The sequence below is a fragment of the Sturnira hondurensis genome, unplaced genomic scaffold (assembly GCF_014824575.4).
Source record: "Sturnira hondurensis isolate 20B ecotype Veracruz unplaced genomic scaffold, ASM1482457v3 Scaffold0022215, whole genome shotgun sequence".
NCBI classification, from domain to species: Eukaryota; Metazoa; Chordata; class Mammalia; order Chiroptera; family Phyllostomidae; genus Sturnira; species Sturnira hondurensis.
The window spans coordinates 510104-525646 of NW_028094846.1; the positions used below are offsets into that span (position 1 = coordinate 510104).

The window sequence follows — 15543 nt, forward strand, 5'->3', positions numbered from 1 at the left end:
ATATGAATCTTACTTTCATTTTGAAATAAACAGGTCTGTATTAAGAACATAATGGTAGTAATAAATACTAAGTCCAGAATTTTCTAGAGTAGTGCCTTTATTGTTCTTTAAGAGAAAGTGTAAGTATGAGGTAGCTTCAGAGCATACACGGTTTCCTCAGACCTTTAAGAATTAATTTTATCATCCAAAAAAACTGTATTCATGCTAAGTTGTGCCTATTTTAATAACTTTTACTTTTATAGTTATAAATGGTTCTTTTATTTTTATTTATTTATTTAAAAAGATTTTATTTATTTAGCTTTTGAGGGGAAGGGAAGGAGAGAGGGAGAGAAACATCAATGTATGGTTGCCTCTCATGAGTCCCCTGCTGGGAACTGGCCTGCAACCCAGGCATGTGCCCTGACTGGGAATTGAACCGAGATACTCTGGTTCGCAGGCCGGCACTAAATGGTTCTTTTAAATGCAGCTCTCTGCAAAGAATGTTTATTTTTATCGAGAGATTTAATCAGTTCTCCTGTCATTCATCCAACAAAGTATTTGAGTAGCTGTGGTGTTCCAGGCATATAAATTCTTTGGCTTTTTTCTTTCTTTTTTTGCTTTTGACTAGTACCGTTGCTGGTGAAAACTGTTTAGAGGAATGAGAAACTCACCGGACGTGTTCTGTGTGCTGGTTACAAACTTAAGCCCCAGCTGGTGAATGCGGCATCTGAACGTGCAGGTGGCCGTGGAGGGTCAGACCCTCAGTGCAGCCTGCGCCCCTGCCCCCGGGGGTTCCCAACGGGCGGCTTCCTCGAGCACCGGCCCCTGGGGCGCCCGTGGAGGCAGCACGGGATGGTCATTCAGCTGTGGCAGTTCTGTGCTTAGGCGTTTGCCACCTCTTCCTCTCTCCGTTGAATCGAGTACTTTTGCCGACTGAAACGGGCCCCGCACAAACCGGAGGCCGTCTGGAGGTGGCAGGAGCGTGTCGGGCCGGCGCCCCCTCCCACGTGCACCACTCTGGTGCTTCCCGGGGCTGCAGGGCCGTTTCGCATGGGCACAGAGCACTGCGCGGCCACCGGTCCTCAGGGGTGGTGGCCCATCCCCGGCCAGAGTGGAACACGGAACCCCGCGCTGTTGGTGGGAGGGGGGGGCGGGCCTCCTTCCTCTCCGGCAGGTCCCAGATGGCCTTGCTCAGGAGGTGGCCCTGGCCAGCAGTTTTCCAGAGAAAGAAAGAAAAAGTCACCAGAGGGTCCCGTCTCTTCTGCTGGGTGGGCTCTGTCTGAGAAATTTCACCTGATTTTGTTTCTTAATTCACTGACTTGCTCAGTGTGTTCGTTGGGCATTCGTTATTACCAGGCACTGAGCCACCACAGGGCATGTAAAAATGAACAAGTGGAAATCCGTGTCTTCAGGAATTTATTATAGTGGAGAAAGTCAACGTGTAAATCAAAACTTACAGTGCTGTGATCGGGACTATAGAAGAGGCGTGCAGAGCACTCCGAGATGACCCACCACGTGGCTGCGGGTTCCGATGCATTTACTGTCCAGCGGCTTGTGGAGGCCGCTCGTTCAGTCCAGCGGTGCTGGTGCTGCGAGCCGGACACTGCTGCTCTCCTCAACTCCATCTAAGAAGGAAGAGGGAAGGGTGTGTCGGGAGGTGTTCTTGGGTTGGGTGTGCAGCCCGTGGAGAGTGGGAGGGGGTGTGGGGGGTGAGCCCCTGGGAGCAGGGCACAGGCTGCTGGGTGCAGGGCTGGTTCCGGGAAAGAGAGGCAAGTAGGAGCCCCTCGGACTGGGCTGGGACCAGGCGCCTGGAGTTCAGCCGGCCCCGCAGAAGACGGGGGGAGGAGCAGACGTGCGTTTCGGGGAGAGATCACCGCCACTCTGCACCCGGTGTTGGAGGAGCCCTTTTTCTTTAAAGGAGGACCTTCTCTGGACTGATGGGTGTTGAGGACATGCGAACAACCAACTGGAAACAGCTTTCTGGCTTTACAACTACAGAAGTGAACAGTGGTGTAAATTGAACGTAGATGATACCACATTGGTGCAATTCAAGTCAGCAGCACGCAGTTATATGACCTGTGCTTGTGAAAGGTTCAGCCCACAGGGACGCTGCTGCTGACTGTCGTGGTGCTGACCGGTGAAAAGCTTGGTTCCGATTGACAGCTGCTTGGGGAAAGGAGAAAAGGGCTAATGTCCCCAGGAGGCTTGACCCTCTCACCCCATCCAGGAGTGGCACTACCACCAGACCCACCGGGAGTGGCATCGCCGTTTGGCGTCGCTCGGCAGTTACCATGGGACCCCGCCTGTGCGCACGCCCACAGTTTCAGCATCGGAGTGGAGGCACACAGATGGTCCCCGGGGGCTGATGGGCTCCCACTGGAGAAACACAGGCCTGGAGAACTCACCGTCCCCCCGAAACAAGTACCTTCCTCCAGGGATTCTGTGAGCGAGGACGTGCCGGCATCCTGGCCAGAGCAGCTTAGGAGGCAAGAGTCTAGGACCTGGTGTGTTCCCAGACTGTACTGGTTGTGTCGTCTGTCGTGGGATCCAGAGCTGGGGCTCCTGCCGAAAGGCCTGCTCAGAAGTGGCCCTGTCCAGCAGAGTGGCTGTGCCCTCACGCTGGCCCCACCTGCGCCCTGGGACGCGGCCCGAGGTGCTGGGTGGCCATGTCACTGCAGATTTCATGCCCCGTCCTTTCAGTTCCATTTCATTGATTTTTCTTTCGGGGAGCAAGTGGGGGCAAACCACCTGCTACAAGGCCGTGAGGTGGGCACAGGAGGAGGGACAACTGCTGTGAAAGCAGCTTTATAGGTAAGTGTTGCCCAGGGCTTTTTGTTCCGTTTTGTTGAATGGTACTGGTGACATTGGATGGTCAGGGGCTCCTCCAGAAAACCTCACGTTTGAAAGAAGGTTCGGTGAAGCTTCTCCTAAAGAAAATTGGGGCTTTTACATCATCACTGTTTTGAGTTTGTTGCAAGGAGAGAGGTGTAAGGGGCGTGTGTAGGTCATTGTAGGCCTCCGTTGAGCAGATTGAAGTGAGGCTCAGCTGTGGTGTTTCGGGGTGGCCTGCCTGTGCTGCCCCGAGGCCCAGCGTTCAGATGTCTGGGGCCTCCCCTCCTCAGTGATCGCCCCTGAGGTTCTTCGGCTCTGCCAGGAAAGGAAAGCAGCGTATAAACAGCAGGGGACCTAAATGCTCTCACGAGGTGGACCCGAAACCTCTCGGAGAACGGAGAGGACTCTGCCAAAACGGCTTCCCTGTGCAGCCTCCGCCGTCGCGGCATCTCCTCGTTCGGACTTTCTCGGTGCCTGCCCGTCTGCGGGTCCCTCCTGAGCCCTCTGCTCTCCACTTCGCACCCTCTTTCCCACAACCGATGCGCACCCCCGGCCCCTTCGAGTCGCCCTCCCACTCCGGGAGGCCCTCCTCTATCCCGCAGGCCCCGCGGCTGCCAGGAAGCTCCGGGCCTGAGTGGGCTCTGGATGCAGCTCGGGAGCCAGTGCCCGTGACAGCAAGAATGGTTTGAGTGCAGAGCAGAGGGCCTCCCCCGGGCACGTGTGTGAAAAAAGTGTTTCTGAGTTCAAGCTGCACCTGTCGCCGGGCGTGGCTCGGGGTCCATCCGGGATGTGCTTAGTGGCCCCCGGCTGACTCCACTTTTTCCTTTTCCTTATCTTTCTCACCTGAAGCAGTGAGAAGACGATGAAGGTGAATTAATCGAGGACATAAAATTCTGTTCCAGTCACCTTGGCTTTTGTATTTTATCTGCAGTTGTAGCTAGAAAACGGGCCTCCTACCCACTAACATGGATGTGAGTGCTTGTCTTTTCTAACCTATAGAGATGAGAAGGTTTGCAGACTGGTCCAGCGGCAACGTTATTGTCAAAGGGAACTCCTGAAGAACGAAACCACAAGTAAAACAAGTTTAGAAGTTTGCTGAACTTCTTGCAAAGCCTGAGCCTTTCAAATCTGACCTTAGCAACAACAAAAGTCATCACCTAATAGGAAGACCTCTGTTTGCATTCGACACCCCCGCCTCTTCCCCTTGTGCCTCCCCCAGGTGCCTTCACGCCCCTCGGCAGCTGGGTGCCACACAGGCACATGGGGACAGTGTCGGGGACAGTGTCAGGCAGGGCCCTCCTGCTCGGAATCCCACCACAGTTAGTGGTCTGAGGTGTGAAGCGTCTGTAAGCGACAGAACCCTCCTCTGAAACTGTCAAATCCCAGGCCAGATGGAAACAAAGTCTCTAATGCGCAGGCATTGCCTCCCACCAAGAAGGCGGTGGTGTCCTCAGTAGTTACAGACCTTTGGTATTTGCATTTCCTCTCTGTTCCGACACTAGGTCAAGCCCAAGTAGAGCTGGAATACTTTTATGAAGTTCCTATTTCTGCAAGAATTAAGCTGTTTGTGGTTTTCCCCTTTCTTGCAAATGGTTGCAAAATCTTTTATAATAATAAACATATCTTATGAACTGTTATAAAAACATAATACCCAATATAAATCATTTCCCTATTATTAGTACTTAAATCCCTCTTTTCCTTTCAAAAAGACAGCTGAATTGAGAGCGTGTATTTTGATTTTTGCTGTTAAGAAATGGTTTTAAAACTCATTTTGGAGTTAAATAGAGTTTAAATCCTTTTTGTAATTCATGAGAGCTACTGACTCAGATTTGATGGAAAGCTCTGAGTTGGTAGATCTGGTTGTAGAACCGAGTGAAACACCTTTCTTGAGAAAAAAAGAGGCTTAATTTCAAAGTTCTTAAGCTGTGGAGCTTCACTTTTTAAAAATTACTGAATTGTTTGTAAATTTTTGGTTTCTCAAGGCAACATTTTTAAAAATACTCTATGGAGTTTTCATGTTTATACAAGATTCTTACCATACGATCTCAACCATTAATAGATAATTGTGGTAAGTTTTAAATATTTTTTAATTTCAGAAGGACTATCTTGTTGCTCTGAAATTTGTAAAATAAACAGAGAGAATCACCCATAACCCACTAGTTCAATGAAATTAATGAAGTATTCATGTGGGCTTTATTTATTTAAGAACGTAATGTTTTTATCTCATTACAACATGGATTATACATATTTTGGTAGATTATGCATATTTTTAAACACTTGCATTTAAATCCAGTCTTACCAGTGTTATCATTTTATTTGACTGAAACCTTCCGGTTCAGACAGCGATAGAGAAACCCCTGTTCTCTGACTTGGGGGGTCCAGAGGCTCCCCAAGTTCCCACGAGGCTGTGGTCGGAGGCCGGCGTTTGAGGGAGGTGTGGGAAAGAGAGGACTGTGGCCTCGGGGTATTTCGGACTGGGTTTCGCTCTGCTGCGGACTTGGGTCTCCCTGGTGGGACTGGCCACGGATCTGCGATCGTTTTATTATTCAGTGCCCCCAGCTCCCGCCCTGTAGAGCAGCATTTAATTGCTTTCTAAAGAAAACAATTCCTGCTTCCCTACTTTGTGGTGAGTAGGAGGGAACTCTGCTTCCTGTTAACATTCAGACGTTTCTGAAAGATGCTATTGTGCATTGATATTGAGGCATTTAAAAAAAATACTGATCTTTTGAAAACACAAAGGACTCAGTCACAGGAACAGGTGCGGGCCAGCCCGGCCTGACACACCAGCACCTGCCCACATGGGGCGGCTGAGGCTGTCCCGGGAAGTGGGGGCTCTGCGCCCCATGTCGGGGGTCACCCCCACCCCAGACACCAGCGGCAGGTGCTCTGTGTGCGGCACCTGCACATCTGTGCGTGTCTCCGCTGCTTCGTGGTGATCCGCCTTCAGGTTCCTCGAGGTCACTCTGCAGACCTGGACCAGGGGAGCTTTGGAATCCCAGTGGCGTGAACTTGCAGTCCTGTTGTGCAGGTGGTGGGCTCAGTGGCCTCTTTCACAGAGCGGGGTTGTGCCACCTCCTCACCCGGAAAGCCCGTGGGAGCAGCGAGCAGAACCCGTCCCTCTCACAGTTGGGCCGTCAGCATTTACTTAATCTCACTTCACGGAGTTTTACATCAGCTTCAAATAACAACAGTGCTTTCAAAGCGTTAAGCATTTTGGAGCTGTCGTTGAGTAAGTCCGTAGTTTCCAGTTTAGGTGTTTGGGGTGGAGAGATGCACTCTTGCTCCTTAATCTTGCAGATGAAGAGACAGACCCCAAGGGTGTCTGTCTGTCGCAGCATCCGTCCTGCCGTGTGTGAGGAGGAGGGGTCTGAAGCGGAGCCTCTCCCATCCCCAGCAGGGCCACCCCGCTCCCACCTCACCGTCAGCTGTTGAGATGAGGTTAAAAGAGACATTCTAGAAATACGCATGCCAGCAGAAGACCACAATCAGCATATCCCCACAAAGTTATTTTATGCTGTGAAATTCAAGAGAAGTTGCGATGTTTCTAAAGCAGAACAGGCTGTAATATTTTCAATGACAGAAAACTTAGAGAAATCTGAAACTAATCTCTAAGATTGTGTGAAATGTAATTTAATTTTGGTTATAAAAGGGACTCCAATCATACGAAACCCAGGGGTTTCGGCACCGCCAGACCCTCCCTGCGGAGGGGTTCCTGGTCACGTTCCACATGTGAGCCTTCTTTTTTGTAGATAAAATGTGTGGGGCTTGTGTTTTGTTTTCTGCAGAAGTAACCCCTTTGTTTGAAATTTAATGAAGAGAAAGTAGGAGAGACTGTTGAGGAAATGATGTTTGAAGGTGAGGTTCAGTGTGGTGTCCAGACCTCAGCTGGAAACTCAAGCTTAAGGCTGAGCTTGACCCTCTTAACCCATGGCCGGTGGCGTCGAACTGTTTACTTTTACAGCCACTGTAATTGGGGGCTTGCAAGGTGGCGGTTTGTTTTCTCACTCAGTTACGTCTTAGTGAGGGGTTTGTAAATTTCGTGGCGTGAAGATCAGCAAATGCCGGGTTTTCCCGTCATGTTACCTTACTCTCAGAAATTTGGAATCTGGGTGTCTGTCGGTGCATGTCAGACACTGCCCCCTACAAGGCTGGGACCCTCAGCCAGGTTCACTCGTCTTCACCCCTTAAAAAAACGTGTTCTCTGGGAAATGTCACCCCGCATGAGGCAAAGCACTCAGTTACTGGAAATGTCTGCACTCCAGTTCTGTTCATGTATGTTCATCTCTGTGTGTTTCATGTTCTGGATTTCTCCGTAGCTTTGCTGACAGTTGTATTTCGTAATCACATGGGCTTTGAACTAGGCTGCGCTGAGTTCCTCACTCTGCCATGTCCCGGCCTCCACGTGGGGGAGTCCTGTGCAGCGAGTGCGTGGAGTGAGGAGGAGGCAGACGAGCAGAGGAGCCGGAAGCTGGAGGGTCAACGCAGGTCTCCAAGGCGTCCGGTTGGCCTGGCCCCCCGCCCACCCCGTGGAAGCGTCGTCGTGTACCTTTGTGTCTTTTTCTTTTTGTCGTGACTTTGTTGCTTTTGATAGGAAAAAGGAGTTCGTGAAAGTGGTTAATACCCAAGTCGTGAGCTGTGCTCAGCCTTGGAGCACCTGTGCGGTGCGGACCCTCTCAGACCACTGTCACCCGCCTCTGTCCAGCCGCACCTCTCTGGGCTCGCTCTCACTTGCCGTGTGTGTGGCGGGACTGGAACCTCGGAGGCCCCGGTTCACCCAGGGGGCACTGAGGGCCAGCAGCGTTACTCACGGTTGTGCTCAACACGTGTTTCTGCTTTCTTTTTTAAAAAAAATATTTTACTTATTTATTTTTAGAGAGCGGGGAAGGGGAAGAGAAAGAGAGGGAGAGAAACATCAATCTGTGGTTGCCTCTCACATGGCCCCCACTGGGGACCTGGCCTGTAGTCCAGGCATGTGCCCTGATGGGAATCGAACTGGCGACCCTTTGGTTCAGAGCCCGCGCTCAATCCACGGAGCTACACCAGCCAGGGCCGTTTCTGCTTTTTAAGAGCGAACCTTGTGCACCCTCTTTGGTCACACGGACCTGTTGCGTATTGAAGCGTGTCACCTGTGTCTGCTTCACAGCGACGCAGAGGCCGAGCGGCACGGCCAGGCCCAGGCCCGGCTTCCATCTTGCCGTGTGTGGCAGTAATCTGGGATCATGGGGTTTTTGCGGGGAAGATGTCTGTCTTCCTAAAAAGAAGTTTGAAAATGACTGTTGAGTTGATAACATCAGGGCTCTGACTTTGTCTGGACTGGCTCCTCATTTCTGGGGGCTGGAGACAGACCCAGATCAGAAGCGGTTTTGTGGCGGAACCGCGATTATTTTACTCCGACCGCACGACCAGCACTCTCCCCGGCGTCCCGCACGAGCCCATCCCCAGAACCTGGGGTGTCCCGCGTTCTGCCCGGGAGTGAAGGACGCTCCATTCCGTACCCGTTTGCTGCACAATGAGTGAAGCAGTGGTGAGACGCCCTGATGTCCATCATCCGTAGGTCAAGGTCACCCCCCCCCGAATGTTGGTGTCTTGGACACCCCGACTTCAGCCGATTGCAGAACTGGGCCCGTGTTTAACAGATTGTGCGTTGCCGCCCTTAGGATCACCTGCTGCTGCCGGCGACCACCCACAACAAGACCGCAAGACCGAAGATGTCGATCGTGCTGCCCGCCGTAAACGTCAGCGGTGAGTGGCTGTTGTGGGTCGCGGACAGCGTGAGAGGGCTTGGTGGGGCCGAGGCTCTCTGGGTCGACCGAGACACACTTGCAGGGTTTGGTTGGTCACGCGCGTCTCTCTGCGTTGAGTGTGATGCATTTTCCTCTATTTTCACAAGCTACTATTTTTAAATTTTATACTGTTTTAAATACTAAAAGGTCTAAAGTTACTTTTGACATTAATATATCTTTTTAAAGAAAAATTGATGCTCTTTTTTTGTTGTATTGGAAAAGTTAGCATCCTGACTGTCTGCAGACTTGGCACCTGGGGCCTTTTGGGTTCAGATGCCAAATGAAAGCCCTAAGAGGGACCTTGGGGTTTGTGTTTGAGGACTCGGAGCAGTTTCTGGCATTATGCAAATGGCAGTATCATTTCCAGACCAGTCCTCAGAAGCCTCTTTGTGTTTAATCCGTTATACCGAAAACTTGGCGTGCCAGTGTTGTGTTGTGTGTTGTGCGTTAGTGCTGCCTGTGAACTGCAGAGCGAGTCGGACTGTAGCACTTTCAGACCCTCCAGAGATGGCCCTACGGGGGCTCAGTTGGTTGGAGCGTAGTCCTGTCCGCCAAAAGGTTGTGGGTTCGATCCCTGGTCGGGGTGCATATGGGAGGCATTTGATTGGTGTTTCTCTCAGTCCTCTCTCTTCCTCTCCCTCTAAAGCCAATAAACTTATCCTTGGGTGAGGATTTAGGGGGAAAAAAGACTATCTGAAGATGTTAAGGCAGAGTGCACTTGTTTAACATCCTCGAGAAGGAAAAGTAAGACAAACAGAAATTTCTACTCCAGAAAGCAAGCCCCGTGGGAGCACACAGAGCACTGAAGGCGAGATTGCCTCAAGCTGTGTTCCCATGGAGAAGGGGGCCGGCCCCTCCTAGTGCCAGCGTCTGTTGGAAACCAGCAGAGGGCAGGGCCTGCTCTCCACCGCTCTGATGCGTCGTGCTGGGCTCTAATGAGATGGGCTCCACCGCAAATGGGAAAGTGGGGGGCTGGCCGCCACCTTGGGCCCCTGTGTCAGAGCTTTGGGACCCCTGGGGTCAAAGGCTCCTGGGGTCTGAGGAAGACAAACAGGAGAGCCCTCGAGCTAGCCCACGGTCGGCCCCGTCACGTGAAAACCGAAACTGTGAGGTTAGGGAGCACATCATCTTCCCGCAGGGAAGGCGCAGCCCTGACCCCGGGTGTGTGTCTCACGCTCCCCACCACAGGCTCAGGAAACAGCCTTGTTCTCAGGCGCCGGCCCCTGGGCTTCTCCGTGTGAGCCAGAGTCAGCGTCTTTGGCTCCGAAAGGCTCCTGTCTTCGGCCGCAGCCAGGCAGCGCTCGTGTGGCCTTGTTGCTGTGATGGTGGCCCTTGCACAGGAGGGTGCCGGGCGGGAGCCGTGAGCGCGCCCCGTCTCTCTGAAGCCAGAAACAATGCGATGCTGTTCAGCTCTGCTTGTCTTGGCCAGGGGACTAATTTTTGAAAACGAGCATTTCATGGGTTTGAAAAATACAATCATTGGGGGCTCATTTCCTTTTTAATATGGTTTGGATTTCTCTGTAAACAGTTTTGTTTTTTTCTCTTTAGGGCATAGTAACCTATTAGGAAAGTTCAGGTTCCAATTCAGGAATCACAGGCTGTGTGCACACCAGGGGGCCATCCTCGGGCCCCACCTGTGCCCTTGCCAGCTCTCACAGAGGCTCCTGCTCCCACCTGAGGCTCCCTGAGCCCAAGGCTCGGGGGAGGGGACCGAGTCCCTGCCTGACTGCAGCCTGCACACCGTCTCCCTGTCCTCTGCCATGTCCCTTGAATCCTTCAGGTGTGTGACTGACCCCTGTTCCTTTCTGGTCGCTGTGTTCTGCCCCCTGCTGACCCCACAGGTCTCTGCCAGCCCTATGCCACCATCACCCACTCCTGACCTCCTGACCTTTGTTCTCTGACCCTAACACTTTTTCTGTGTCCCTCATGCCCACCGTGGACAGATGTGCCTTTGTACCTAGCTAGAGCCCATGTCAGCCCCTCCTCAGCCCCTCTCCTCCCCCACTGGCTAATTCCATCCTGCGTCCCACTTGCCGAACCCAGCTGCCCTCTGTCTTTAGCTGGAAATGGCTGGCAGCAGCCTCTCCAAGCCGGCAGAGCTGTTACCCCCGAGGAGTCACCCCCACCGCCCGCAGACCTGTCCTTCTGTCCTCACACCCCCAGCAGCCCTGCCTGCTGCCGTGTCCCAGGCCACACCGAGCAACCAGCCGCCTCTTTCACCCTCGCCTATGAGGGCCCTTCCGCCAGGCTGGGCTGGGTGTTGCTGGGCCTGGCCTCCTCGCCTGCCCAGGGAGGTGACAGTGATGCTGCCCTCCCTCTCAGAGCAGCCGGAAGACTTGAGTCGAGGAAGGTGCTTCGCGTGGTGTAGCCACAGTGAGAGTGGGGGCCACTCAGTCCCTGCCGTCACCGTCAGTGCTGTCACCGTCCTCGGAGGCCACTCTGCCCCTGTGAATCCCTGTCCCAGTTCCTCTCAGATCGGAGTCTCCGCCCCGCCCTTGAGCCCTCCCTGCCTGCGGGAGCAGCTCCTTCCCGCTGGCTGGTCCTGTCAGCCCCGCCCTGGGGGACACCGGGAGTCCCTGTCCCTCTGCCTCGTGCGTGCCCCAGCGGAACCTGCAGGGGTGGCTTGTCCGTCCCGCCCTCTCCGCCCTGGCTCTTACCCCTCACTGCCCCGAGAAGCTCTTGCAGGAGGGTGGGTCACCACACCAGGCTCTTGCTGAAGCTGAAGGCCACACCTCTGTTCCCTCCATCGGCCTCCCAACGGGTCGCATGGCTGACAGTTCCTCTCTTCTCCGTCCTCCAGTTTTTAGTTCAAAAAAACTCAAATCGACAGGACATTTGAAAGATGAATACAGCAAGTATCTGGAGACCCTTTACCTAGATTTCACCAGTTGTTAACGTTTTCCCACATTTTCTTCACCTTCGTCTGCTTGTCTATCTGCATTCATGTCTGTTTTGAGCCAGGAGAGGAAGTTGTAGGCGTTCTGACACTGGACCCCCAAATGCGTGAGGATGGGCCCCCGGAAAGACATCACAGTGTTGTGCTAATGCTTCTGTGCACGGCGGCGCAGCCGCACCGTGAGGAGCTCACCGTCGGCGCCGAGCAGGGGGTCTGCACCCCAGTTTCCACTTCCGCCCCAGAACAGCCTCTGAGTCCCCCTTTGTCGGAGGGAGTCTTCACACCAATGATTATTGCAGTGAAAACGCTAGTTACGCTTTAACAAAGCTCTGAGAAAATGACTGCAGACAGTTTGCAGAGCCGTGGCGGTGAGTTAAAAGTGCTATTTTTAAAACAGGATTCTGGAAGTTTTTGCACTAAAGTCAGCATTTCCCACTTTTAAATTATTTTCACTTATGTTGTGGTAAAACTGCTCATTTCCTTTCAGTCTTGATAAATAATCCAGCAAAATGGAACATAGAGGAGAGTTTTTTAATGGTCGCCCCTTTGTAGAGATCTCCCCTCAGGGCGCGAGTGCAGCAGATTGGTCAGTAACTGGCCCTGCACCCCGACAGTTCGGGTTGATCTCCCCCCCACCCCCCGGCTCGTGTGTCACGCACACGGTGGTGTGGCCCTGAGGGGTAAACCAGCTGATTCCACCCTGTCGTCAGGAAGGACCTGAGCAGGTAAACACATGACTTCCAGGCTACATGGTAATGATGTTTAATCTCTGAGTCATTTCCATGCAAAGAAAATCGAGGGGATCTTACTGGCAATGGAACACCTTAGTAGGGGAGGACATCACAAGGGCAGGACACAGACCGACTGAGTAACGGTTGGAGAACAGTGACATGCCTGCCTCAGGGATGGTCTCCCCCAGGCACTGTCGCAGGGAAGACCCTCGGGAGCATCCACTCGGGAGCGTTTCCCCTCCAGACCTGCAGCTGACCTGTTTTTAAAGCGTGTCTCCAGCAGTGTGTTTCCGTTGCAGTTGACTCCATTCAGGGCTGTGGGGTTGCGTCCAGACAGTCGGTGCGCGGAGCCTGGAACCACATTTCATGGGAAGTGGATGCGCCGTCTGAGCTTTGGCCACAGGCACGGTGACGTCCCACCTGCCGTCTGGACAGAAGGGCGTCTTTCTCTCAGAAACGGCCCGGCCTGCTAATGTTGCGTGACCGGCGAGGGCAGCGAGGAGGCCAGCGTCCCCTGGCACGCCCGTGAGACCTTCAGAGAGCCCCGAGTTTCCGTCTCCCGCCCGTGGGTTGTGCTTGGAGAACACAGTCACCAAGGGGGGCCGGGCGTGACTCTGGTTGTCTGAGGATTCGGGTAAAGTAGGTTCTTTTCCGCTCGCAGCCCACCGACGCTGCATTACCAGCCGGTCTGGGCCCGCGGGGGCAGTGGAACCCAGAAACAGCTGACGGGCTTTTCAGGAGAGAGATCAAGTAGGTCTTGGGTGGCCGTGAGTCCCGTGCTTGCGGCGTGGGGTCAGAAGTGAGAAGACAGTGACTGGTGTGGGTGATGGATGTCAGCTGGGACCTGGGGAGGAAACGTGGCGCCTGAGGACGAAGAGAGGAGGGGACGCTCACACAGGCCTGTGTGCAGCTGCACGTGACGGGCAGCCTCGCTGCTCGGGGGCTTCCCTGGGCGTGGAGCCGTCGCCCGGCTGCTAGTGCTGACTCGGCAGTTCCGGGGGCCGGCACTGAGGCTCCCCCGTGGCCTCACCCGACGGTCTCCGTGGCTGCTGCAGCTCCGGCCCTCCCCGCTGTGCTTTGGACGGAAAGTAGAGGAAGGTGGGCATCTCTTGGGAAAGCAGCATCGTCCGGGAATTCCTAGCAGACTTCTGCTCGTGTGCCGCGTGCTCATGCCCAGCTTCCAGGGAGGCTCAGAGATGGGATGTTGTGTTTGGGCGCACGGCGGTGTGAGAAAGCACGGAGTCCTTTTAGGGGGAAGCGACAGCACCAGGTGAGCGGAGGAGTAGCTGCTGCGTGCCCCACGCCACGCTCACCAAACGGGACCCCGTGCAGTGTCTGTATGGTGTGTATGGTGCGGCTGGGGGCTCAGGTCGTTAGTGAGCTCAGGAAGTGACTTCCGCCTGCTGACCATGCACCCACACCGCAGGGGCGCTGCCGGGGGACAGTCAGTGTGGCTACGGTCTGCAAGTAGAAAGGAGAGGGGGGAGGCAGTACACAGCAGCGTGGTGATGAGCTTGGCGACGTGGCGCCGCCAGGCTGAGGTCACTGCAGGCCTGGAGTAGAGAGAAAGGGAAGAGGTCCAACGACATGTCAGCGGGAAAATCTACGGCGCGGGCAGCTGGACGGGGAGGCCGCCACGCCAGGGACTGAGATGGCTGTCCTCCCCGCCCCCCGCTCTCCAGCTGGCCTTCTCTCTCTTGTTCCTTGAAGCCACCTGCTGTCCTCGTTGAACTCCTCCCAGATGTCTGTTGTCCCCCTCAGCGTGGCCTCTTCCGAACCCTCTTCCGCTGAGCAGACCTGGAGACGCAGTTGCAACAAAGCGGAGAGACCTGAGTGTGGACTCGGACACTGAGTACCACTGGGCTGAGGAAGATAATTCACGGTGTCCTGGCAGTTACGTGGGTGATGTTTCCATGAGTAGTTTGTCTTTTGTATTTCACTTGCTAATGAGCTGCTTCGTCTGCAGGAACTTTCACAACACTCACGCCGTTTAGCTGGCTGTGTACTGCATCTTCTAGGATCCAGTTCCCCCTTGACCTGGAGAGGCTGCCTGCCGGGCCCCTTGCCCCTCCCGGCCCCGAACCCTGAACCCCGTTGGCTCGAAGTGAGGTCCCTTCCACTCCCACCCTGTGGCAGGAATGTGCTGCTGTGCACACAGCTGGCTTAGCTTTCAACTAGTAAAAACTGGGGGTCAGCACCTAATGAAGCCAGCAGAGCCACTTGGTGCCCCTGAACTGTCCCGAACCCAACTGCCCCTGTTTTCTGTGCCCTGAGCGACCCAGTGTGGACCGTGTTTGTCTGGCCAGCTCACAACTGGCTGCCTGTCTGGGACGAGGCCACTTCCGGGGGCCTCGTGCATCTGTTTCGAGAGACCTGCTTGGCAAGCTCAGGGTCAAGTCCTGTGTGCTTTTTGCAGGGACGGCAGCTGGCCCAACAGACTGTGACCCTCGGGTGTCCCTTAGCTTTCCGTGGTACAGTTTTACCTCATTTACGGCCGAGGTGCTGAGGAGCTCCGAGAACCCTGACCGAGCTTCTTGAACAGTCCTTTGCAGCCCCAGTGCTGGCTGCTAACGGTGCCCCCATCTGGTTGCAGCTGGGTGCACACAGAGGACTGGGCGCCAGGGTCCCATCATTTCAGGGTGGTAGCCACTGCACTTGCGTCCCAGCTCTGTGGGCACAGCCGGTTGGAGTCCCCCTGATAAGCCAGGAGCGTCTCCACACTTTACTGAAGCGTGAAGCGCAGACGGGGCCTCTGAGCCCCAGCGTCATCTCTCCGCCTGAGCCAAGTGCTCTGAAGGCAGGCACTCCAGCCCAGCCCAGCAGAGGTCGGTTTCGGGGTTGGCCTGCTCTTTCCGTGCACCTGATCCTAAAGAGTCTTTTTGTGTATTTCCTAGTCCATAAATGTCGTCATTTCCCTCAACTGGCCCATCCCAGACCTGGACAGACCAAGTCTGCGTTCAAAACCAAACGTATTTGATGCTAAAAGTGATCAGTCTGCCTTCTCACTGATGGATTCACTGCCTGCACCTTTGGAGCCAGGCCGTGTGCTCAGCAGGAAGGCCGGCTAGCACGCAGACTCAGACTCCGCCCGGAGGCCCAAGAGGGGCGGGGGCTGGAGACGTGCGGGGCCCGCCCTGCTCCGGGTGTGCAGATGGCCCTGTACTCTGCATTGCAGCGGGTGGGCTGTCCTTGGGGCTGCGAGAACCCTGTCCTCAGCTGGAGTGGCTCACAGGGCTGAGGCAGACGCTGGCACTTCACAGCTTATTAAAGGGCACTGCGAAGGACACAGGCTGACAGCCGGGGAGAGATCTGCTGGGTGCGG

At 54.4% G+C, this 15543-nt stretch overlaps 1 protein-coding gene across 1 annotated transcript in view; it reads left to right on the forward strand.

The window, feature by feature from the left end:
* ATF6 (activating transcription factor 6) overlaps positions 1–15543 on the forward strand; it is an 84166-nt gene that overhangs the window by 57379 nt on the left and 11244 nt on the right. Inside the window, exon 16 of the mRNA XM_037035192.1 lies at positions 8469–8553. Coding sequence (XP_036891087.1) covers positions 8469–8553 — 85 coding nt within the window. The remainder of the gene's footprint in view (positions 1–8468; positions 8554–15543) is intronic.